The following is a 24,986-nucleotide window of genomic DNA, read 5'->3' on the forward strand; positions in this document are numbered from 1 at the left end:
GATGTTCTTCTCCAGGGACTGATCCCTCCTGACAACGCGTCCAAAGTATGTGAGACGTAGTCTCGCTGTCCTTGCTTCTAAGGAGCATTCTGGCTGTGCTTCTTCCAAGACAGATTTGTTTGTTCTTCCGGAAGTCCATGGTATATTCAATATTCTTCACCAACACCACAATTCAAAGGCACCAATTCTTCTTCTGTCTTCCTTATTCATTGTCCAGCTTTCACATGCATATGAGGTGACAGAAAATACCATGGCTTGGGTCAGGTGCAACTTATTCTTCAAGGTGACATCTTTGCTTTTCAACATTTTAAAGAGGTCTTTTGCATCACATTTGCCCAATGCAAGGTGTCTTTTGATTTCTTGACTGCTGCTTTCATGGGTGTTGACTGTGGATCCAAGTAAAATGAAATCCTTGACAACTTCAGTAGTTGTTTCACATACTATGAACGTGTTATCAGGAGGGACAAGTCCCTGGAGAAGAGCATCATGCTTGGTAGAGGGTCAGCGAAAAAAAGGAAGACCCTCAATGAGATGGATTGACACAGTGACTGCAACAATGGGCTCAAACATAGCAATGATTTTCAGGATGGCACAGAACTTGGTAGTGTTTTGTTCTGTTGTACGTAGGGTCATTATGAGTCAGACCCAAGTCCACAGCACCACCACAACAACAACAAACTATGAGGAAATAAACTTCTGTTTGTTAAAGCCACTCACTTGTTGTATTTCTGTTACAGCAGCACTAGATATCTAAGACAATGGGTGAATGGATGGATGACAGAGCGTTATGTGGACAAATGGAGGATGAAGAGATGAATGGATGGATAAAGAGTTGGATATAAGGATAGTAGAATGAATAGACAAATGGATTTATGAATAAATAGATGGTTGGTTGAATGTTTGGAAGGATGAATGTATGGAGAGAGTGATGGATGGCCAGATGAATGTGAGGGTGGATGAAGGGTTGGATAAACATCCAGATAGATGGAGAAATAGATGAGTGGATAAATCGTTGGTCGTTTGGATGAACGGATGAAAATATGGTTGGATGGATGTTTGGAAAGATTGATGGATGATGAGATGGATGGGTGGAGAGATAAATGGATAGACAAAGCGTTGGTTGAAAGGATGGTTGAACAAACAGATGGATAGATGGAGAGATAGATGAGTGAATGAATTGTTGGATGCTTGGGTGGACAGCTGGCTGGCTGGCTGGTTGGACTTTTAGTTGGATGAATGCATGAAGAGATTGATGCAAGTTGAGATGGATAGGTGGGTAGGTGGATGGATAGATGGATGGAATAACAGGCCATGCAGTGGCTAAGCATGCTGCCTTGGGAGCCAGACCACTTGGATTTGAATTCTAGTTCTGTCATTTATCAGCTGTGTGATTTTGGACAATATGCTTAATTGTTCTGTACCTATTTCCTCATCTATTTCAGAGAGATGATAATAACATCTCCTACCTTCTGGAGTTGGTGTATGGAATGAATGAGTAGATACAAGTAAAGCCCTAAGAGCACTGCCTGGCACATAAGTAGATTTATTATGAAGGGAGGATGGATTGACAGGTGATTAGATGGATGAATGGGCGATGCATGACTGAACCAAGGAAGGAACAGTGAGGCGGAGTCACATACACTCATGAGACATCCTCAGATATTTTATTAGGGGCTTAGAAGGGAGTCCTAGGAAATCCTTCTGTGTTTCCAAGGGCTGTAGCCCCGGGATAGATCAGATCTGGACATAGGACAAGGTAACATCACCCTTGATCTCCAACACGTCCACCCTCTGGAAAGCCGTGAGGCGATGGTAGAAGTCGAAGAGGTGCTGGCCGTTGCCATAGACCTTGAAGCGATCCGTGCCACAGCGAATGGACAGCTGTAGGGAGAAGGGTGGACATGAGGCCAGGGCCAGGATAAAGGCTTTGGAGGGAAGGGAGGATAAAGACCCCAGACTCACATCAAAGAACTGTCCAGGACCAAATGGATTGTAGGAAATATTCCTCTCCTCAGATCCCCATGATCCATTCAAATGGCTGTTCCGAACCACTACACCCTCGTTCAGGCGGGGGTTAATGTGCATGGCCACGTCCCCTGAGGCTCCCACCTTGAAGTTGATGGCGAAGCTAGGGGCAAAGAGGGATATGGTGTCAGAAAGGGATTCCTGGTTCCTCAAGGAAGGAGGAGACTGAGGCCTGGACTCCTGGGTCTGAGGGAGGACTGGGGTCCGGACTCCTGGGTCTGAGGGAAGAGGGGAAGGGGAGGGTTCCCACCTCAACCCAGGTCCTGTACCTCCTGGCTGAGACGGGTACAAAGCCCTTGATTATGATGGTTCTTCGGGCTATAAGCCCCCCTCGCAGTTTCCCAATAAATGGCACAGGCTGTGGGAAGAGAACATGAGATCTCATCCTCTCTCAAGTCATCAGAAGCCGGACAAAGAAAGAAATTTTCAGAGAGGGGCCTCACTCCTCCTGGGACGTGTCCGCAACCTCAGTCCCTTCCCTCACTTTGACATTCCCACTTCATCCTCTCCCCACTTCCTGCCCCAAACACCCCTCTCCCACTATATTTCCTACCCTCTTAGAGTTCCCTAAGGATCAGGGCCCCCTCCCTGCCATCAGTCCCTGCATGCCTTCCAATCGCCCACCACAGAGCCATAACCCCTTCAGGATGCCATACCGGGTTGAAAATTGGGGGTCCCTCCATGGTCTGTGAAGTGAGGAAGAAGAGATGTTATCCTACAATGTTTGACAAATAATTACAGCACATCTATTATGTGCAGGCGTTTCTCTAGGTGCCAAGTTGGTACAACTCATGATCTGACCTGCTAAGCCCTCCCAATTCTCACCATCCTCCCACCATTTGCCCACACAAGGCTCCCACTTACAGGCAGGTTATTCCATGGTGGATGGCTGTGTACAGGACCCTACACGTAGAGATGGAAGGCAGGAATGATGAGGGGGGCTGGGGTGCTTCAACTGCCCCAGGACCACCTCAGCTACTGATCGCCCCCTCAAGGGGAAACCACTACCCACCAGCTGGTACTTACTGGGTATTGCGGCGTAGGGATGGGTCTCTGTGGCCATAGAAAGAGAAAGAGGTGATGAGGGGGACCCCAAACTAAAGACTGGAGGGCGTCGCTGATGCCTGCCCCAGGGAAGCCCGCCACCACTGTCCAAGGGAACTCTGGAGTCAAAAGGTGGCACCCAGATGGCCAATTAGTGGAAAGGGAACACCAAGTTGGAATCTCCAATGTAGTGAACCTCACACTACCCGTTTAAGACAATGTCTGGCAAATTCTATCTTCTGTACCCTCCCCTCCCCTCTCGTTCCTTCCCAGGGCCCTCATTCATCCCTCTGTACCCCTGCAACCCAGAAACTGCATCATAAAGTGTAAATTCCTCAGCGCATTTCCCTAGACCCCACACAATACAATCTCTGCTCACCTCACCTGAAGCCACAGTTTCCCTCACTCAACGTTTCAGCCACTGGGGCAATTTGGGAGTCCCTAGAATCAGCCAAGGGCTCACTCTGTCTCTCCCTTGTCTCTCTCAGGCCCTCTCTCTCTCTGTGTCTCTGTTTCTGTCTCTCTGTCTCTGTCTCTCCATCTCTTTCTTTTTTCTCTCAGGCTCTGTCAGTCTCTGTATGTGTGTCTCTCTATTTCTGTATCTCCCTGTCTCTCCCTTGTCTCTCTTGGGCTCTCTCAGTCTCTGTGTCTGTCTGTCTGTCTCCCCCTCTGTTTCTCTCTGACTCTGTCTCTGTATTTCTCTATCTTTGCCTCTGCTTCTCTCTCTCCCACATCTTTGCACAGGTGGTTCCCGCTGCCGGGAACATCTTTCCCCTCCCTATTTAACTTTTACCCACTGTCTCTGTTTTCCCCCCTTTCTAATTAACTCCTTTTTGCCTTGACTTCTATTTTAAGCCAGCTATTTTTTTTTCTTTATTGTACTTCAGGTGAAGGCTTACAGAACAAATAGTTTCTCATGAAACAGTAGTACACATATTGTTTTATGACATCAGTTAACAACCCCACAACATGTCAACCCTCTAACTTCTCAACCTTTTTTTTTTGGTGAAAATACACATAGCCAAAGATACACCATTTCAAAAATTTCTACATGCACAGTTCAGTGACATTGACCAGGCTCTTCCAATTGTGCTGCTATTCTTACTTAAGATGAAGGCTTACAGAACAAAATAGTTTCTCATTTAACAGTTACTACACATGTTGCCCTATGACAATGGTTAACAATCTCACAACACATCAACAATATCCTTACTCAACCTTGGGTTCCCTATTACCAGCATCCTTGTCCCCTTCTGCCTTCTGGGCCTTGTCACTGGACTCTTGTACCTCATTAGTCCCATTGGGTTTTATGGGGCTGTCCACTCGCAGGCTGAATGGTGAACGTCGGAGATAACTTCACCACTGAGCTAAAAGTGTGTCTGGGGGCCATAATCTCGGGGTTTCTCCAGTCTACTTTAGGCCAGTAAATCTGGTCTTTTTTTATGAGTTAGAATTATGTTCTACATCCTTCTCCAGCTCTGTCCAGAACCCTCTGTTGTGATCTGGGTCAGAGCAGTCAGTGGTGGTAGCTGGGCACCATCTAGCTGTACTGGACTCAGTCCAGTGGAGGCCTTGGTAGCTGTGGTCAATTAGTCCTTCGGACTAATCTTTTCCTTGTATCCTGTTCTCTTCATTCTCCCTTGCTCCCGAAGGGATGAGACCAGTGGAGTATCTTAGATGGCCGCTCACAGGCTTTTAAGACCCCAGACACTACTCACCAAGGTATTAAGCCAGCTATTTTGAGAACCCTTTTAAAATAGCATTGTTGCTTAACTTCTTTAAAAATATTGATGAAGCATGGTAATAAAATGGACAATCGCAGGCCCATTGCCGCCTTATGAATGAAGATGTCGCCAGTGTTTCTTCATCAGAGATGTAGAGGATCAGGATAGTCACAAGCACAGACCTGACTGGGTTTGATCCCTGGCTATGCCACTTACAAGCTCTGTGACCTTGGGCAAGTTACTTAAGCTCTCTGTGCCTCCGTTTTCACATTTATAAAATGGGACTGATGACAATAATTGTATGTTCATTTGGGTCTCTGTAAGGATTAAAGGAGTTGGTAAGCGTAAAGCCCTTAGGGCAGTGCCCACACCCAGTAGGTGTGTGGTCACTATGTAAGCTTTTGTCACGTTTGTGTACCATCCCTGATCCCATTCCTCTGTCTCCCCTCAGGTTACACTACCTGAAATAAGACATACCAGGACTTGTCTTTCTTTGTAGTTTTGCCACTTATGTCTCTAAATCCCTGAACAATATGTTGTGCCTTTCTTATTTTATGAGCTACGAATTTGCTTTTTCAACTCAACATTTTATTACCAAGAGTCACCTTGCTGTTGTGTGTATTTGAAAATTGTTTGTTCTTGCCTTTTAGTGACTGACATATTGTGTCTATCCGTTCTCCTATTGGAAAACATTCTGGTAGTTTGAAATTTGGGGCTTTCACAAATAGCACTGCTGTGGTTATCCTAGGGTGTGAGTTTTGGTGGTGATATGTGCCCTATATACGCAGGAGTGGAGTTTCTGTATCATTGGGCATGTGTTTGTTCAACTTTCACAGACCCTGCCAAGCCATTTTCCAAAGTGGTTGTGCCAATTTACACTTCCAACAGTATGGGAGTGTATGAGAGTTTTGATTGCTCCACATCCTCACCAACACTTGGTATTGTATACCTTTTTCATTGTAATTCTTCTGTTGGGTCTGCAGTGGTATCTCACTGTGGTTTTAATTGTCTCTCACAGATAACTAATGATATTGAGCAACTTCTCATAAGTTTGCTCTTCATGTTTTCTTTATTCCTCTTCATCCTTCACTTCCTAACACAGCTTACACATCTTCTCTCCTCCAGGAGTCCGTTGCTGACTCCATGACTAGGTCAGGCCCCTCCTTCGGACTCCCCAAACCTCTTGTGTATCCCTCATCCCAGCTCTGACTCCTCTGTCTGTGCCTCCCCCACCCAGATCTGACCACTCATGGCCATCACTGTCTGGTAACAAGTCTGTCTTCCCACCGGACTGTCTTGGTCACTGCTGGGTACCAGCATCACCCAACAAAGGGATGTACATAAAACATGTGCTTGGGAAATAAATGAATGTGGGAATGAATTAACAAAGGCAGGAAGCAAGTAAGGGGGAAGACACCACACACCTCGCCGAAGGTGGGCTGGCCTCCAATAAAGTTGATGGATTGAAGCTCCAGGTCCCCATCCACTTGCAGGTGGGTGACCATCTGTAGTGGAATTCGGTGCTTAAACTCGTAGAAGGGAGTTCCATTCACCACCACCTGGAAGGCAGGGATGAGAGATCAAGAATCAACACCAATGACCTTGGGAAGGTAGAAACAAGAAGCAAAGAGTAGTGATCTCAAAGTACAACTTGGGGTCAAAAGTCTAGGGGGCAAGATGAGATTGCTCCAGAGTCGAGGTCCTTGAAGTCCACAGGTCAGAGGTCAAGCAGGGGTCACAAGTCAGCTCACAGATTGTAGAATGGGAGAGAATTAGAGAATTTAGTCTTGAAATGAAGACTGGAAGAAAACTAAGTCTGAGTCCTGGTTTTGGCACCAAATGAAAAAGTTTGAGTTCTAGCTCTGACATGTCCTGGCTGTGTGACCTCAGCTAAGTCACTTCACCTCTCTGAGCCTTTGTTTCCTCATCTGTAAAACAAGGGCTCACTTATCTCTGGGATTACTGAAAAGATTCAAACCCAGAGAAGCACATCAAAGGCATTGTAGAAATCCTGTGTACAACCTGGGCCTTGTTATCATATCTCACCATACCTGAAGTTCATCTTCACGATTTCTATTCATAGAGCTAAGCAAGGACATGGCGCTGCGAGCCAGCTATGAGTAGGACTGAGTGCTTACTGTGTGCTAAGTGCTTGACATGGTAGTATCAATGGAGTCGTGCAACAGTTCTGTAAGGCAGGACCTGGGGTTGTTCCCATTGTTTAATAAAATGGAGGCTCCAGACACTGGAATGACCAGCCCAAGTGTACCACATCAAGCAGGGTAAAGCCCAGACTTGAGCCTGGGTCTGTCCAACACCAAATCATGATGTTAACCTTTGATAATGAAGTTAGAAATCTGGTGTGCATACGAGTAAAGTCCAGGGAGGTTCTCCAATCCAGCAATCCTCCCAACCCCGGACTCTTCTCTTGGGTCATGTGGGAGTGGGCATGAGGATGTCCACTGCAGCTTTATTTATGGGAGAAAGAGGTTGGGGAGGAGGGTGTGGAACTGAGAGAGGACAGATAGCAGAGAGTCCTGCTCATCTGTCAGGAGCTACAGGCCAGGTATGCACAGAACAACACGGGTCTAACACGCAAAATGATGAGTGAGAAAAGAAGGAAGGAAGGAAAGAGAGGAGGGAGAGAGAAGACAAGGAGTGAAAGAGGGAAGGGAGGGAGGGAAAGATAGAAGGAATGGGGAGAGGAGGAGAGGGAGAAGAAGAAAGGAGGAAGGAAATAGAGAGAAAAGGAAAGAGGGAAGGAAAGCAGAGAGAAGGGAAGAAGGAGAGGAAGGAAGGAAATAGAAGGAAGGAAGGAGCAAGGGACAGAGGGAAGAGGGGAGCCCCCACCCACCCTCCTCTCAGACCTTGTAGTGCTCGGCCAAGACCATGAACACCAGCTCGAAGGCGGCGCCCCTGCTGAAAGGCATGCTCAATTTCCTCTCTTCTCTACCCCACTGGCCGTCGTGCTGCGAGTTGAGGACCACCTTGTCCCAGCCATCAAAACGGGGGTTGAAGTGGAAGGCAATGTCTGCCCCGGGGTTATGCCCCACCACGAAGTTCACGAAGAATCTGGTGAGACAGGAAGGGTTCGATCCCTGGTCCCATCTTCCTGGGCACAGGAAGCCCTCTCAGTCGTATCCTGCCCCAGGATTCATGGACCTCCGCACCAGCTCTGAGGGGGCGACCTTGGCACATTGACCAAGGGGGAGGATGCATCCCTGAGTTCCAGGAGGCAGATGCCCACCACAACCCCTTAGCTCACTCCCTTTCCTTCTAGACCACCTGCTCTAGTCTCTCACAACTCCAAATACTTCACAAGCTGGGATTACCGCCTTTAGCCTTTATCAGGGGCCAGGCGCTGTCCCAAGCACTTTACATCTCTCGGCTCTTTTCAGGTCTACCTGCTCCCTCCCTGGTCCTCACAAGCCATTCCCCACAGGCAGCCAGAGGGACCCTGTGCACACCCAGGTCACAGCACGTTCCTCTGCTCAGAGCCCACCGTGGTCCCCGAGGTCCTGTCCGACCTGCGCCCCCCTACTTCTCCATCCTTATCTCCCACCAACTGGCCCTCATTCACTCTTCCCCCCACCCCCGTCAGGCCTCCCTATGACCCAACCTCCTCCAAGTTATTCCAACAGGGCAGGCACAACCCTGCCCCAGGGTCTTTGCAGGGGGCCGTTCCCTCCACCTGGACCACTTTTCCCTCAGATACACCCAAGGCTCCCTCCCTCACCTCCACCAGGTCTGTGCTGAAATGTTCCCTCCCAGGGAGCCTTCCCTGACCACTCTATTTAAAGGGACAGTGCCCCTCTCCCACATTCACATACTTTCCCCATCCCCTTCCCGTCTTATTTTTCACTATCTGACATGTTATATATTTGAATTATTTATTTTCCCCAAATTTTATTTATTTTGTTGTTATTGTTGAGAATATACACAGCAAAACATATACTAATTCAACAGTTTCTACGCCTATATTTCAATGACATTGATTACATTCTTTGAGTTGTACAACCAGTCTCACCCTCTTTTTCCGAATTGTTCCTCGCCATTAACATAAACTCACTGCCCTCTAAGGGTCCTATCTAATCTTTGAGTTGCTGTTGTCAATCTGATCCCATATAGATGGTTCTTAAAAGAGCATAATGCTCAAGGCAGACCTTTTTCACTAGTTAAGCTAAACTATTTTTCTGTTTTAAGATGACTTCAGGGGATATTTTTTGTTTAAGGGCAATAGTTTCAAGGATTCATCCACCCTCCATGGGTCCAGAAAGTCTACAGTCCATGAAATTCCCTTTTGATCAGGATTATTCTATGGAATCTTTGATCCAAATGTTCAGTAATAGTAGCCAGGCACCATCTAGTTCTGGTCTCATGGCAAAGGAGGCAGATGTTCATGGAGGCAATTAGCCACACATTCCATATCCTCCTCCTATTCCTGACTCCTTCTTCCTCTGTTGTTCCAGGTGAATACAGACCAATTGCTGTGCCTTGGATGGCCACTTGCAAGCTGTTAAGACCGCAGGCACTTAGTAACAAACCAGGAGGTAGAACAGAAGCACTAAACACGTTATTAGGCCAATTAACTGGAACGTCCCATGAAACCATGACCCTAAACCTCCAAACCAAAGAACCAAATTCTACAAGGTGTTTGGTTGTACATAAACAGCCTTAGCAGCTACTCTTTTTTTTTTTTTTGTCATTGTTGTAAGCATATCTATCACACAACTAGCCAATTCAACATTTTACAGATGTACAACTTACTGAAAGCAATTACAATAATCGGCTCTGCAACCTAACCTTAATCAATGTGATTTTTCCATCACCCTTAACCCCCCCTTTACCCCTTTCTCCCACCCCTGGCATCCACTAATAAACTTTGGTCTCTAAACATTTGCCTTTCCTTCTTTTTTTATATAAGTGAGGTCATACAATATTCGACCTTTTGTGATTGGCTTATTTCGCTCAGCATAATGTCTTCAAGCTCCGTCTATACTGTAGCATGTATCAGGACTTTATTTCTCCTACTGGTTGAGTAATATTCCATTGTATGCATGTACCGCATTTCGTTTATCCATTCATCTGTTGATGGGCATTCAGGTTGTTTCCACTTTTTGGCTATTGTGAATAGTGCTGCAATGAACATTGGTGTGCAAGTCTCTTTTTGAGTCTCTGCTTTCAAGCCTTTTGGGTATATACCTAGAAGTGGAATTGCTAGGGCATATGGTAGTTCTATTTTTAGTTTTTTGAGAACCCCCCACACTGTTTTCCACAATGGCTCTACCATTTTGCATTCCCACCAGCCATGGATAAGGGTTCCAATTTCCCTACATCCTCATCAACATTTGTTATTTTCTGTTTTTTATTCTCCCAGTCAGTAGTCTGTCTTTTCACTTTTTTGGTAAAGTTTTTTGATGAACAAAAGTTTTTAATTTTTACGAGGCCCCCATTTATTTATTTTGTCTTTTGCTGTTTGCGCTTTTGTTATTATACTAGATAATCCATTGTTGAAAACTAGGCCTGACTGCGTTGCCCCTACCTGTTTGTTCTTCTAAGAATCTCATGGTTTTAGTCTTCACATTTTTGTCCTTAATGCATTTAGAATTTGTTTTTGTGTATGATGTGAGGCATGGATCCTGTTTAATTTTTCTGCATGTGGAAATCCAATTTTCCTAGCACCATTTCTTGAAGAGACTCTTCTTTCCCCATCAGATGGACTTAGCACCCTTGTCAAGAATCAGTTACCATAGATATGTGGGTTTATTTCTGGACTCTCAATTCTATTTCTTTGGTCTATGTGACTATTGTTATACCAGTACCAGGCTGTTTTGATTAGTGTAGCTGTATAGTATGTTTTAAAATCAGGAAGTGAGAGTTCTCCTACTTCGTTTTTTGCTTTCAACACTGCGTTAGCTATTCACGGGCCTCTTGCCATTCCATATAAAGTTGAGGATTGGTTTTTCCATTTTCTGTAAAGAAGGCTGTAGAAATTTTGTTCTAGATTGTGTTGAATCTATAGATCACTTTGGGTGGTACTGACATCTTGAGACTATTAAGTCTTGCAGTCTATGAACATGGAACATCTTTCCATTTATTAAAGTCATCTTTAATCTTTCATCAGTGTTTTATAGTTTTCATTGTATAAGTCCTTCACCTCCCTGTTTAGATTTATTCCCAGGTATTTTATCTCTTAGCTGCTATTTTAAATGGAATTGTTTCCCTAATTTCCCTTTCAGAGTTCACATTAGTGGTACATAGAAACCCAACTGATTTTTGTTTGTTGATCTTGTACCTTGCAACTGTTGAATTCCTCTATTAGCTCTAGAAGTTTTCTTGTGGACTCTTTGGGATTTTCTATATATTTTCTATATATCTATATTTGGATATTTCTATATATCTATATATAGGATCATGTCATCCATGAATAGAGACAATTTTACTTTTTTTTTCCAATTGGGATAATTTTTATTTCTTTTTCTTGTCTTATTACTCTGGCTAACACTTCTAATACAATATTGAATAGAAGTGGTGAGAGTGGGCACCCTTGTCTTGTTCCCAATTTCAAGGGGAAGACTTAATTATTTTTTATCTGTCTGCCCTACTAGGATGTCAGTCTACAAGGGTAGGGGGTCTTTGTCTGTCTTGTTTATGGCTCTAACCCCAGTGCCTAGGCACAGGGTTGGCTCCCAATGAAGAAATCCAACAAAGAAAAAATAAACAACAATCATATGTGTCAGTTTGATTATTATCTCCATTTTAAAGCCATAAAATATACTAAGACTTACATAGCGCTTATTTTACTCAAGTCCCTGGGTGGTGCAAAGGGTTAATGTGCTCAGCTGCTAACTGAAATCTTGCAGGTTTGAGTCCACCCAGAGGAGCCTCAGAGGAAGGCCTAGTGATCTACTTCTGAGAAATCATACACTGAAAACCTTATGGAGCACAGTTCTACTCTGACACACATGGGGTTACCATGAGTGGGAATCACCTCAACGGCAGCTGGTTATTTTACCTAAGGCACGTTTTTACACATTGAATCCTCACAGCAACCCCACTTTACAGAGGGATACTAAAGCACAGAGAGGTTTGGCAGCTTTCCTAGTCATACAGCTGGTAAGCGGCAGAGGTGGCATTTGAACCCAGGTGGCCTGGCTCTGAGCCTACGATATTAGTTCATGCTGTCACACCATCAGTTCTAATCCACCCTCTCAACTCTGGTGAGCCCTCCCTGACCCTTCCTGGGCCCTAGGTTCCCTCACCTGATCTGACCACCCAGCCCTGGATTTCCTAGATCAGGCCTGGTCTTTGGCCATCTGTTTGGGTGGCAGAGAGCCCCCTCCACAGCCAGGGTGGAGGAAGAGAAGAAGACCTACCCCAGGGCCCAGAAACTCCCTGTTCCATAACCCCCCTCGTAGCCCAGCAGCCCTGGGCTGGTCTTACCTCCTCATGTGCTCATTAGCCACTCCTTGGATGTAAATGGACATTCCCACGCTGAGGCCTCCTGGGATGGGCTTGTTGTAGGGCAGAGTCTGTAGAAAGGGCCAAGTGAGGAACCTTGAAGGCCATCCACCTGTTGCAGCCCTCACCCCTTACAGAGGAAGCCCCCCTTCCCTTAAGAAGGGGAGAAGAAACTAAGGGGTGAGGGTCAGTGTGACGAGGAAGAGGCCAGGAGTCGGGGTGGACATGAATGCCTTACGGTCAGGCAGGGAGTTAATCAGGTCCCAGGACCAGTGTTGGGTAAGTCAGGTGGGGGCCCACAAGTGTTAGAGTGGGCCGGAGCCTGGGGTAGGACCTGGGCTGATCGCTCACCGGGCTGTAAGTGGGCTGGTAGCCAGGTGCAGGGACATAGGCCATCTTGAGAGGCTGGGCTGGTGGTGCGTCTTGCGAGAAGAGCTGCAGGAGTGGGGAATGGTGACAGGTGGCAGGTGGCTCTTATATCCAAGAATCAGGGAGTGGCTGGCAGGTCAAGGTCCATGGGGGACCTTCCTCAGGGGATCCCAGCTCCCCACTTCTCCTTGGGCACCCCCTAGTCTCCCTCTTCTTATCAGTCTCACTGGTGGTCAGCCAGGATCTGAATGATCTGGGTCAGGCCTGGGGGGCTCAGGCCAGAGTCCTCTCCCCCCAGACCCCTCTGCAAAGAAGAAGTGAGAGTGAACTTCGGCCTTGCCAGGGTCTTATCAGAGCCTATAAAACCCTGCCCAGAACTTTGTTGGCAGAGGGAGGGTGGTACCAGGAGGGTTGGGCAGGGCTGCAGGAGTGACCAGAACAGGTGGACAGTGGAAGTTGGTGAAAGCAGGTGGAGCCAGAATTGGGGGCTCCTGACTCTCCCAGGAACAGTGAAAGGACCTACAGTGATTGCATGCCCACTGCATTCTTCTCCTGTGTACATTGTACTGCATAGTAGCTTACAGCACTAACTCTGGAGCCAGAGGTTCTGGGTTCAAATCCTGCTCTCCCGGTTGTGGACCTTTGGAAACCACCTTAACCTCAATTTCCCCATTTGCCCATCTGTAAAATGGGGATAATAATAGCATGAGCCTTATAGTCCTTGTAAGCAATGAGTAGGTTAATAAATATAAAATGCTTGCAACAGGACTTAGCATATAGGAGGCACTGAAATTAACACTTGCTTTCTTGTCCTGAAGGTGTCCCTTGCTGATAAAAAAGGTTAAACACTTGCCTACTAACCAAAAGGTTGGCAGTTCAAACCCACCCAGAGGTGTCTCAGAAGAAAGGCCTGGTGTTATGGATTGAATTGTGTCCCCCAGAAATTTGTGTCAGTTTGACTAGGCCATGATTCCCAGTATTGTCATCTGATACGATTTTCCTACGTGTTGTAAATCCTAGCCTCTATGATGTTAATGAGGCAGGATTAGAGGCAGTTATGTTAATAAGGCAGCACTCAATCTACAAGATTAGGTTGTGTCTTAAGGGAATCTCTTTTGAGATATAAAAGAGAGAAGCAAGCAGAGACATGGGGTACCACCTACCACCAAAAAACAAGAGCCAGGAGAACAGCTCATCATTTGGACCCGAGGTCCCTGCGCTGAGAAGCTTCTAGACCAGGGGAAGATTGATAACAAGGACCTTCCCCCAGAGATGACAGAGAAACCGTTCCCCTGGAGCTGGCACTCTGAATTCGGACTTCTAGCCTCCTAGACTGTGAGAGAATAAATTTCTCTATTAAAGCCATCCACTTGTGGTATTTCTGTTATAGCAGCACTAGATGACTAAGACAGAATTTGGTACTGAGAGAGTGGGGTGCTGCTCTAACAGATATCTAAAATGTGGAAACAGTTTTGAAACTGTGAATGGATAGAGGCTGAGTTTTTAAAGTGCCTAATAGTAAAAGCCTAGATTGCCTTAAAGAGACTGTTGGTAGAATTATGGACATTGAAGACAATTCTGGTGAAGACTCTGAAGGAAATGAGGAGAGCTGTTACACTGGAGACAGTGCAGACAGCGAGAAGCAGCAGCAGAACCAGAAGACCAGTGCTAGATGGCATTGGAGTCAACCTGCAGAGCAAGATTGCTGAGTGCCTTTGGCAGAGGCTTCCTGCCAGAGTGGAATGCCTCCAGGTACTTATTGGTGGGGCTACAGAGCTTTGGAACACTTGCCCAAACAGGGCAGAAGCCGGCTGTGAGGCCAGAGAGGCTTTAGAGGCCAAGGAATCAGGAAGCAGAAAACTGAAGAGACAAGGAACACAGGAAGCAGAACTGGCTCAGTCTCAAAGGGTAAGGCCACAACCTCTGGGGTCTCAAAGGGTGAAGTCGCCAGTAAGATGGACTAGAATGGGGCCCCTTAAAGACAAGGGAGCAGAGTTGCTGTCCCAGTTGGCCTGGAAAGTGGAGCTGAAGCCCAGGGCCGAGAGGTCTCCACCCAGAATCAGGACAGTGTGGCCAAAACCCACAGTCTGGAGGGCAGGGCCATCGCCTAAATGGTCTCAGAGAACACAGGATTATCTTCAAGCCTTGAGAGGTAATGTAATGTGTTCTGCTGACTTGCTTGGTGCCCGTCATCCTTTCTTTCCCTCTGATTTCTCCCATTTGTAATGGAAATATGTAGCTGGTGCCTGTTCCACCGTTGTACTTTGGAAGCAGAAAATTTGTATTCTAGATTTCACAGATGAAGAGTAATTTTTAGATTTTGAACTTGGAGTCCATTTATGATATGATGGGGTAAATGTGTTTTACATGTGGCAAGGGCATGAATTTTTGGGGGGCAAAGGTTGGAATGTTATGGATTAAATTGTGTCCCCAAAAAATGTGTCAACTTGGCTACGCCATGATTCCCAGTACTGTGATTGTCCACCATTTTGTCATCTGATGTAATTTTCATATGCGTTGTAAATCCTACCTTTATGATGCTAATGAAGCAGGATGACACGTACTTATGTCAATAAGGCAGGACTTAAATCTACTAGACTGTATTTTGAGTCACTCTCTTTTGAGATATAAGAGAAAGGGGGGTGGGGGGCAGGATGACCTGATGCCACCAAGAAACAAGGGCAGCTTGTCCTTTCAGCCAGAGGTCCCTGCACTAAGAACCTCCTAGACCAAGGGAAGACTGACTATAGGGACCCTCCCCCAGAGCCCACAGAGAAAGCCTTCCCCTGGAGTTGCCAACCGGATTTCAGACTTCCAGGCTTCTAGATTGTGAAAGAATAAATTTCTCTTTGCTAAACCCATCCACTTGTGGTATTTCTGTTACAGCAGCACTAGATAACTAAGACACCTGAGGAACTACTTCTGAAAGGTCCCAGCCATGAAAACCCTATGGAGCAGTTCTACTCTACACACACTGGTAGCCATGAGTCTGAATCGGCTCAGTGGCAACTGTGGGCTCTTTTTCTCATTCCAAACACATAAATCCAGGAGGGTGGGAGTATATTCGGATAAGAAAATCTGAAGCTGAAAGCAATGAGGTAGTTGGCCCGAATTGGATAGCAAAGAACAGAGCCCAGAATCAAACCGCACGCTGACTCCAGGCCCGGATCCCACAGTTGTACAGGCTGGTGACGGACACTCTCCACTTAGGGGCAGGCAGTAGACCACCTGGAACCTCCTAGCCCAGGGGGAGCCCTGAGACCTGCATTTGCTCCTACGCCCCCAGACTACTGGCCCGCGCCTGCCCGCCCTAGCTCCGGATGGTCATCACCTGCAGGGCACCCATTCCACTGGTCAGATCTCTGTCCCCAACCTTCAGCACAACTGTGGTCCTTGCAGCCCCCAGGCATAGCTCAGCTCCTCTCCTCCCTCCCCAAGGTCAGCAGGTTCTTTATATGGTTTTATTGTTCACGGGGCAAAGACAAGGCCTTGTGCTGGAGGAAATCCGTGTTGAAAAGTTATAAACTGGGAGACTGTGTGAGAAGTCACCACGGCAGCACAAAGCTAGACCAGGGCATGCCGGCTCTCAGAGCTTGGAGAAGGTGACGCTTTTCAGTTCCTTCTTCTCCATCGCAGCCTGGACAGACTTCACGATGTCATCGGTTTGCAGCATGCTCATGTTCCAGTTGCGCGGCAGAAAGAGGGTCACGGCAACAGAAGATGCGGGGAAGATTAGGGTTGGACCAATGAAAATCGGGGGGTAGCCAATAGCCCACCAATCAGAGCATACGGCATACAGCAGGCTGCTGAGCTCTGATTGGCTGCACTGGAATGGGAGACGAACTGTGATTGGCCGAAAGGAAACGCTCACCACGAAGTTGAGGCTGTCAGCCACCGGATGGTCGCGGGCATAGAGCAGGTTGACTTTAGTGCCCTGCACCGCCACGGGGCTCTTGCTGGAAATCTCCGCTGCTAGGGAGAAGGCTGCGTCAAACAAGACCTCCTTGTCTGGGAACACCCGACTGTGGATGAAAGGGAATCAAGAATCGGGTGGCTGGGAGAAGCTTCCTCACCTCTTTTGTCCTCCCACCTGCAGAAGAGGAAGTGGCCAATCACAGGAGAAGGTGAAGACCCGCAGTAAAACGGGCCAATCAGAGCAGGGCACTAGACTCCCAAATAAAGGAATGTCCACTCAGAGAAAGCCTTGAGTGGAGCCACAGCGGGGCTGAGACCCCACCCGGGCGGGCTGCCCCGCGCACCGCCGGCCTTGGCCCTACCTGACCAGCCCACTGCTCCGGGCCTCGTCAGCCATCAGCTTCCGGGCGGTGAAGGCCAGCTCGTTGACCAGGCTGCAAGAGGGGGGAGTGTCAGGGGACTGCAGTCTTCCCGGGTCTGGGGGTGCCCTGTGGTCCTCTTCCCGCCTCCCCCTCTCACATCTGGCTCCCAATGACCCGAGGCAGACGCTGCAGTGTTCCCACGTCAGATGCCACACCCATGTCCACCTCCTGGGGGCAGTAATCTCATTTTTATTTACCACTGAGGTTGACCCCCCAGCCCAGCCTGGTCGCCCCATGCCCCAACTCAGAGGCTCCCCAAACACCCCATCCCATTCCCATCAACACCCTTTGACCAGGCAGGGTCCTTCAGTCTGGAATAGAGCCCACCTTTCAACTCCCTCTGCCCTCTCAACTGTTTAGGGTCAGCCAAGCCTATCTCCCAAGGGAGGCCCTCCTAACACTGCCCATCTGACCCTGTCCTGCGTCCCTGGGCTCCGTGCTGCCTCCTGCCCTCCCCAGCGCTGACGCCATCAGCAGCCCCAGCCTCCAGCAGGTGCCAGCCTCATCCCATGCCCTGTTCCCTCCTGACCTCACCTGGATGGCCTACCCTCGTTACCTCCCATAATTACTTTTTCCCTATGGATCTTTTTTCATTTTTTTATTACGTTAGGTGAAGGTTTACAGAGCGAATTACCTTCTCATTAAACAATACATTGGTTATCAACCGCACGACATGCCAACACTCTCCCCTTCTTGACCTTGGGTTCCCCATTACCAACTTTCCTGTCCCCTCCTGCCTTCTCGTCCTTGCCCCTGGGCTAGTGTGTCTCCTTAGTCTTGTTTTGTTTTATGGGCCTGTCCAATCTTTGGCTGAAGGGTGAACCTCAGGAGTGACTTCATGACTGAGCTAAAAGTGTGTCCAGGGACCATAGTCTCGGGGTTTCTCCAGACTCTGTCAGACCAGTCAGTCTAGTCTTTTTTTTCTCTCAGAATTCTGTTCTACATTTTTCTCCAGCTCTGTCCGGGACCCTCTAATATGACCCGTCAGAGCAGTCAGTGGTGGTAGCCAGGCACCATCTAGTTGTACTGGACTCAGTCTGGTGGAGGCTGTGTTAGTTGTGGTCCATTAGTCCTTTGGACTAATCTTTCCCTTGTGTCTTTGGTTTTCTTCATTCTCCCTTGCTCTAGACGGGGTGCAACCAGTGGAGTATCTTAGATGGCCACTCACAGGCTTTTAAGATCCCAGATGCTATTCACCAAAGTAGGATGTAGAATATTTTCTTTATAAACAATGTTATGCTAATTGAGCTAGATGTTCCCCAAGATCAGGGTCCCCAGCCCTCAGCCCAGTAATTTGGTCCCTCAGGGAGTTTGGATGTGTCTAGGGAGCTTCCACGACCTTGCCTTGGACAAGTCGTGCTGGCTTCCCCAGTATTGTGTACGCTCTTTCCCTTCAACAAAGCTACCACTTATCTATTGTCTAGTTAGTGTTTTTCCCTCCCACCCCTCCCCTCCTATGTAACCGTCAAAGATTGTTTCTTTTTGTGTGTAAACCTTTTCATGAGTTTTTATAGTGGTTTAATACAATATTTGTCCGTCCGTAATTGAATTATTTCACTCAGCATAATGCCCACCAGATTCTTCCACATTGTGAGATGCTTTCCAGATTCATCGTTGTTCTTTAATCACTACATAGCATTCCACTGTATGTACCATAGTTTGCTTATCCATTCATCTGTTGATGGGCACCTAGGTTGTTTCCATCTTTTTGCTATTGTGAACAATGCTGCAATGAACATGGGTGTGCATACGTCTATTCGTACGACAGCTCTTATTCTCTAGCCAAGCCTTACTTTTTAAGGTTCAGATTTGACTAAGTCTTCCCGGAAGCGCTTGGGCTCCTCCAGGCCCTCGTGGCCCGCTCACTGCCCAGTTTAAGGGGGAAGTAAGGACGGGGGAGGCACATGGGGAGCAGAAGTTCGGGGGAGGATGGCTCACCTTCACCTGGAAGAACGCGTCCTTGGCACAGTAGCGGATGTCACAGGCGGTGATGAGGTCCACACCTGGGATGGAGAGGCCGGGACACTAAACAACCCCTCCATCTGGGGACATGGGCTTGCACCTGGGGATCAGGTGTAAGCAGCCACACGTCTGAGGCTGTAGGCCACTGGCTGAGGCGGAAGGACAGCAGCCAAGAGGGGCCCAGCCAGAGTGAACGCCCTGGGTGGGGCTGCAGACTCACCTGCGCCAATGCAGCCCCCATGGATGGCTGCGATGACGGGCTTGGGGCACTGGAAGAAAAGGGAGCAGCGGGGTCAGGGCCGGCTAGGAGAGGTGGGCAGTGGGGACGCCCTCCCACCCCCAGAGTCACCTTCTCGATGACGCTGAAGGTCTCCTGGTGTTTGCTGAGGAGGTTATGGATGTACCAGCTTATGCAGACCATGTCTTCTCCCTGGGGCTGAAGGAGCACTGAAGCCATGTCCATGAGTTCGATACCTGGCAGTGGGGGTAGGTTAGGAAAGGGTTCACCGAGCCTCCCAGGCCCCACTCATTGCCCCAACCAGGGGTCCGAACCCGAGAGTAGCAGTTAGGACCCCCCAAACCACTACAGTGGACAGAAAACCAAATGAATAAGAAAACATATTTTGTCAGGTAGTGCAAAGTGCTAACGAGAAATTAAAGGAAGGAAGAAAAGATGGTGTGTGTGTGAGTGTGTGTGTGTGTGCGTGCAGCAAGGGCTGTTGCAGGGTTAAATGAGGTGCTCAGGGATTCTCTCGCTGAGGAGGTGACATTTGAGTAAAGACCTGAAAGAGGGGAGGGAGAAAGCCATGCGGATGACTGGGTGAGAGAGCTCCAAGTATTGGGCACAGCCAGTGCAAAGGCCCTGTGGTAGCAATGTGACTGGTCTGTCTGAAGACCATTGAGAAGGCCAGAGCAGGTGAGGCGGGGGGACAGTGGGGAGAACTAAGTTCAGATAGGTGACAGAAGCAGGTTGCAGGGGTCTGTGGGCCATGGGGAGGACTCTGGCTTTTACCCTGCATGAGATGGAGCCACGGGAGGGTTCTGGGCTGAAAAACCCTTCACTTTCTTCCATCCACAGTTAATCACTCTCACCCCTTTGTCTGGCCCCTTAACAGTGCTGTCCGTCAGACCCTGAAAAACTGTCCATACCTGTGGCCACACCACCAACTTGGCGGCTTCACTGCCTCCACTTCTTGCTGAAACAAGCGAGACCATAGGAGCATTGGCACTGAGTAGAGCTGAACTTGTGCAAGTGAAATTCATGAAGGCAGGACTCCCCCTGCGTGACCTGGGCCAGGCAACTTCATCTTCTGAGCCTGGGGTGTCTTCTCTGGAAAACGAGTATAAAATCCTCCGAAGAGCTGACAGGGCAGCAAAGATTCAAGGAGACGGAGCCCCCAGAAGCGCTTCGCACAAGGCCTGGCATGCAGCAGCATCACAACAGTTACTATTAATATAGAATCCACTTCGGTAGACAGGAAAGAAACCGAAGACTCAGAAACTAATTAGTCTATATGACTAATAGTCTACGTGAACCATGGCCTCATCTACCCTGAGACCAGAAGAACTAGATGGTGCCCAGCCACCACTACTGACCGTTCTGAGCAGGGCCACAATAGATGGATCCTGACAGCACAGGAGAAAAATGTGGAACAGAACCTCAGATTCTTAAAAAGTCCAGACTTACTGGACTGGTTGAGACTGGAGGACTCCCTGAAACTATTACCCTGAGATACTCTTTAAACCTTGAACCAAAACTAGCTCCTGAGATCATCTTTTATCTAAACAACAGATTGGCTTCTAAAATAAAGAACATAACCCGCGAGTACTGAGCTCCTTTAAAAAATCATCTATATGAGACCAAATAGTCAACAATCACTCTAATGCAAAGATGAATGGGTAAGGGGGCAGGGAAACTAGATTACTGGAAACGTAATAACCAGAACAAAATTAATGAGAAGGTTGACACAGTGTGAAAAATCTAATCAATATCACTGAATAATTTGTGTAGGAATTGTTAAATAGGAAGCTAATCTGCTGTGTAAACTCTCAACAAAAACACAATATTATTTGAAAAGAAAGAAAGGAGTGAATGTGACATTTCACTTCTGGTAGGGTCCTGAAGGCCCAACCCTCCTGCAGGTAACAACCATGAACTCTGGCTGGCAAGATACAGGAAAGCCACTACTGAAGGCACTGGGCTGATTCTGGGGGGAGTCAGCACTTAGAAGAAGGGATAGCACCAAGTGACTTACCTGCTCCTAAGGCTTTTAGCCTGAGAGCAGGATAAAGTAGTGCCTGAAGAACCAAAGGCCAGGGGCGGGGTGTATAACTGCTGGAAAATGAGGGAGAAATCCCAAAAAGAAGACAGCCAGAGAGGGGAGCCCCAAATTCTGTGCATAAACTCTGCCCATATCTCTGGCTAACTCATGAACTGTGCAGGCAGGCCAGCAAAAGATAGAAAAACTGAACTGAAATTTGAACTGTTGCCATAGATATAAGACTTTACACTTATTTCCAACCAAACCACTAAAAAGGAAATGCAACACTCTTTGGAGTTATATACCAAAATCCAGAGTCTCCACAACATCATATCCCCAATATCCAGGATGCAATCCAAAATTAGTCAAATTACCAAAAAAAAAAAAAAAAATGAGAAAATGAGACCCATTTTCAAGAGAAAGACAAGAAACAGAGACTGACCCCAGGATGACCCAAATTTTAGAATTAGGAGAAAAAGATTTTAAACCAGACATTACATCTACGCTCAATGACACACAGAAAGAGGCTTCTGATAAATACAAATGTAGGAAACTTGAGCAGAGGAATGGGGAACATACAAAAGAACAAAATAGAAATTTGAGAACTGAAAAATGTAATATCTGAAAATAAATAAATAACTGGATGGGCGTACCAGCGGAATAAACATGACAGAGAAAAGAGTGAATCTCATCAGTGGAAATGACTCAACCTGAAAAACAGACCTGTGGGGCAATCGAAAGATTGACCATACATGTATTTGGGTGGCACAAACGGTTAAGCACTCAACTACTCACCAAAGGTTGGCAGTTCAAACCCACCCGGAGGATCTGCTTCTGAACGGTCATATCCTTGAAAACCTTACAGGGCACAGTTCTACTGTGACTCAACAGCAACAGTTTTTTTTTTTTTTTTTTTGGTTTATGCAGAAATCAGTTAATGTGTGTCAAATAATTGCATGAAAGCATGTTACTATTACAGGGAAACCTGTGAGAGCCGGAACTCAATGGGACTGCCTTGTTTTTCCAGGTCTTGAAAGTCCCCCTACATCGGACTTTATACTCATTTCCAACCAGTCTACTAAAAAGGAAATTCAGTACTCTTTGGAGTTATATAACAGAATCCCGAGTCTCCACATCGTATTCCCAAAACGATGGGGATGCAGTCTTACCACTTTTCTATGGCTCTCTATTAGTGGAAAATATTTTTCCTTTCCTGCTCCGACAGGTTTCTGCCTCACACACGTTCCGGCTCTCAGAGGTTTTATTCTAGAACACACTTTACAAACACAGACACCAAGACTCAGAGGTTAAGTGCCTTGTCCAAGGTCACAGATCCAGGATGGAAACCCAGACGTCAGAGCCCATGACCCGGTCATGTTCTGTTGGGCTAAATTCTGTATTAGAATGTTTTAAATTAGGCCTTTTATAAAAAAGATAAAAGTAGTTAGAAGCTGCTCTATTTCCAGGAGTGGGAGAGACTGGTGGGGGTGGCTGTGAAAACTACACTTGGTACCTGAAGTGAACGTTCTTCCTTCACCAGAAACCACCACAGCGCGACAGCTGGCATCTTCTGATATCTTGTTGAAGCACTCCACCATCTCACTGTGGAGGAGCAGGGAGAAAAAGCCTGTGTCTGGAGCAGGAATCCTCTACCCTCACATCCATTTACCCCCTGCACTCCACCCTATCCCGTCCCTCAGCCTCTGCCTCCTCCTGCATGCAGGCCTCCAGGATACACAGGTCAGACCTCCAGAAGGCCCTGTTCATGGCATTCCTCTTTTCGGGCCAGTTTATCTGCACGTGCAGAATGTGTTCTGGGCCGGATGTCACTTGAAGAGACTGATAGCTGTGGCCCGGTGCCTCAACCGGGGCTGCTTTGGAGGCTTCATCTTGCACAGTGGAGCTCATGGGGCGAAGGCTAAATGTCAGTCCCGGCTGAGTGGGGGCCAAAACCCTGGGAAGAAAAAGGAAGAGTGATGACCCCAGACAAAGACCCTCTGGTCCCTCCAGACTGAGAGACACAGACTCTTCTATCACCCAGACTGGGGACACAGCACCTTCAGGAGCAGAGAGTACACTCCTCAGCGACCCCAAAATGGGGAGGACTCGTTTAGGACGATTCAGCCTTCAAGATTAGGGGTGCCTCCCTCAGCAGTGGCCTCGGTTTGAGAACCACCTCAGATCCTTGAACTTGGACTAATCCCGGATTAGGAACACTGCGCCGTCAGCGAACCCAGATTGGAACACAGGCTCCCAGAACTGGGGTGACATTCTGATCGGAGCGCATGGACCCCTGACCCCGTGACCTCGTACAGGCGCTTTGTGTCCTATGGTCGCCATGGCAGCACGACATCCGCGCCGAGCCCCCAGAAGTCAAGGGATCACTCACGCCGCGTCACCAGCCCCCAGAGTCCGCGAGAAGCCGCCGCCGCCACCGCCATTCGGACAGAGGATCGACTGTAAGCATCTGGAGGACGCCAAAGGGGCGGTCCCGGCAGGCCGCCATCTTGAGTGAGGGCATCGAAGCCCCATCGAAGCCACATCCGGCCCAGCGGGCAAGCCTTTCGTCCCGCCATCTCTATTAAGGGCAACCGGAAATTGCTGAGTTACCGAGAGGCGTGGAAATGGAAACTTTCAACCGGTAAGTTACAAAAAGTCTTAGAAGTGTGACCTTTAGCCTAGTTAAGTCCGCTTCTAGAAACCTGGCCCAAGAAAATAAGTCACACTATTGTTGGATAAAGTTTCTGTATAAAGGTCATCACAGCTTTGTTTTGTAATGGTGGAGAAGGTGGACACGGCCGTAATGTCCCGGGAGGGCGTTAACTGCAGAGTTGCAAGCTTGTAATTATGTTGTATTCCGTGTTAACCAAAAAGGAAAAAAAAAAAAGTTGACATCCAGCTCTGTGAGCTTCCCCACGTGAAAGGGATAAAAGTAGAGACGGGCAGCGTTGAACGCTGACTGTGTACCATGCTGAACTAAATGCATGTACCTAATCTGAATTTCCACACCACCACGAAGGGTACTATTTTCCATTGGACACAGAGGAAATGGGATCAGAGGGGAAGCCACTAGTTCAAGGTCGCTGGGCAGTTCAAAACCACCAGCCGCTCCTCGGAAACCCTATGGGGCAGTTCTCCTCTGTACTATAGGGTCGCTGTGAGTCGGAATTCGCTCAAAGACAATGGGTTTGATTTTTTGGGCTTCAGTAGTACTGAAGCGGAGTTGTGGCTCCAAAGTCCATGTTCTTAAGGTATTTGTTAAAAAGATAAAGTCATTTTGGAAAAACAGCATATAAGGAAGTGCTGTAAAACTGCCGAGCAATGAATGTTAAGGAAGATGATCACTAAGGCAGTAAAGGATGTGCCTCTGGGCAGATGGGACTGAAGGTGATATCTTTCTTTCTTAATGAACATGTCTCATCCATTTTTGCAGACTAGATAGACTGGCTCTTTAGGAAAAGAGTACCAGAGGCTCACTATCCATCAAGAGAGGACTGTTCATCTACAAAATAACTGAAACCCCAGTGCAGCTACTGAGAAAAGTTAAGATACAGAACGTTGTGTGTGACCACTGGGTGTGTAATAGATGGTTGTACGTGTCTGTGTAACAGCCTTGGTGGTACAACAGTTAATTAAGCACTTGGCTGCTAACCGGAAGTTGTGGGTTTTAACCCACCCAGGCACTCGGTGGGAGAAAGACTTGGTGACCTGCTTCTGTAAACATTACCTATTGCCATCGATTCCATTCCGAGTAGAACTGCCCCATAGGGTTTCCAAGGAGCAGCTGGTGGATTCAAACTGCT

The 24,986-nt window shown here is 47.6% G+C and overlaps 3 protein-coding genes across 4 annotated transcripts; all 3 read right to left on the minus strand.

Annotated features, from left to right (window-relative positions):
• Positions 1–1,734: 1,734 nt before the first annotated feature.
• LGALS4 (galectin 4) lies at positions 1,735–12,650 on the minus strand. Of its 2 annotated transcripts, XM_004388141.1 has the most exons (10): positions 12,606–12,650; positions 12,237–12,325; positions 7,661–7,865; positions 6,218–6,352; positions 3,052–3,078; positions 2,890–2,928; positions 2,682–2,711; positions 2,295–2,383; positions 1,963–2,128; positions 1,735–1,881 (listed from the first exon to the last, which is right to left on the minus strand). In XM_004388141.1, the coding sequence occupies exons 1-10, from the start codon at positions 12,648–12,650 to the stop codon at positions 1,735–1,737; spliced, it is 972 nt and encodes a 323-aa protein (XP_004388198.1). The 2 variants fall into 2 exon arrangements, with proteins under 2 accessions (XP_004388198.1, XP_004388199.1); XM_004388142.1 differs by lacking the exon at positions 3,052–3,078.
• Positions 12,651–15,907: 3,257 nt separating this feature from the next.
• LOC101353098 (delta(3,5)-Delta(2,4)-dienoyl-CoA isomerase, mitochondrial) lies at positions 15,908–20,145 on the minus strand. Its single transcript, XM_023742310.1, has 7 exons — positions 20,091–20,145; positions 19,272–19,396; positions 19,143–19,191; positions 18,899–18,963; positions 17,058–17,128; positions 16,901–16,972; positions 15,908–16,645 (listed from the first exon to the last, which is right to left on the minus strand). The coding sequence occupies exons 1-7, from the start codon at positions 20,143–20,145 to the stop codon at positions 16,210–16,212; spliced, it is 873 nt and encodes a 290-aa protein (XP_023598078.1). The 3' UTR covers positions 15,908–16,209.
• On the minus strand, positions 20,074–23,715 carry LOC111822758 (delta(3,5)-Delta(2,4)-dienoyl-CoA isomerase, mitochondrial-like). The gene is made up of 4 exons (XM_023742311.1): positions 23,573–23,715; positions 22,931–23,137; positions 22,697–22,785; positions 20,074–20,341 (listed from the first exon to the last, which is right to left on the minus strand). Exons 1-4 carry the CDS (start codon positions 23,713–23,715, stop codon positions 20,226–20,228), a joined length of 555 nt encoding a protein of 184 aa, XP_023598079.1. The 3' UTR covers positions 20,074–20,225.
• Between the last annotated feature and the right edge of the window lie 1,271 nt (positions 23,716–24,986).

This window comes from Trichechus manatus, unplaced genomic scaffold (assembly GCF_000243295.1).
Source record: "Trichechus manatus latirostris isolate Lorelei unplaced genomic scaffold, TriManLat1.0 scaffold00207, whole genome shotgun sequence".
Classification (NCBI taxonomy): Eukaryota; Metazoa; Chordata; class Mammalia; order Sirenia; family Trichechidae; genus Trichechus; species Trichechus manatus.

Bases quoted from the DNA above. Each gene is read 5' to 3' on its own strand.
- LGALS4 (XM_004388141.1), bottom strand. From the start codon at position 12,650: ATGGCCTATGTCCCTGCACCTGGCTACCAGCCCACTTACAGCCCG. The intron at 6,353-7,660 runs GTCTGAGAGGAG...CCTGCCTTCCAG, and splicing joins TCTTGGCCGAGCACTACAAG to GTGGTGGTGAATGGAACTCC. The intron at 2,129-2,294 runs GTACAGGACCTG...CTTTGCCCCTAG, and splicing joins GTACCCGTCTCAGCCAGGAG to CTTCGCCATCAACTTCAAGG.
- LOC101353098 (XM_023742310.1), bottom strand. From the start codon at position 20,145: ATGCTCCTATGGTCTCGCTTGTTTCAGCAAGAAGTGGAGGCAGTGAAG. The intron at 19,397-20,090 runs GTTGGTGGTGTG...CCCCACTGCCAG, and splicing joins GGAGGCAGTGAAGCCGCCAA to GTATCGAACTCATGGACATG. The intron at 19,192-19,271 runs GTGACTCTGGGG...CTTTTCTTCCAG, and splicing joins CCTTCAGCGTCATCGAGAAG to TGCCCCAAGCCCGTCATCGC.
- LOC111822758 (XM_023742311.1), bottom strand. From the start codon at position 23,715: ATGGGGCTTCGATGCCCTCACTCAAGATGGCGGCCTGCCGGGACCGCC. The intron at 23,138-23,572 runs GTGAGTGATCCC...TTTTCTTCCCAG, and splicing joins CTGGGGGCTGGTGACGCGGC to GGTTTTGGCCCCCACTCAGC. The intron at 20,342-22,696 runs GTACCAAGTGTA...GCTGCATGCCAG, and splicing joins AGGAAGAACGTTCACTTCAG to GCCTTGTGCGAAGCGCTTCT.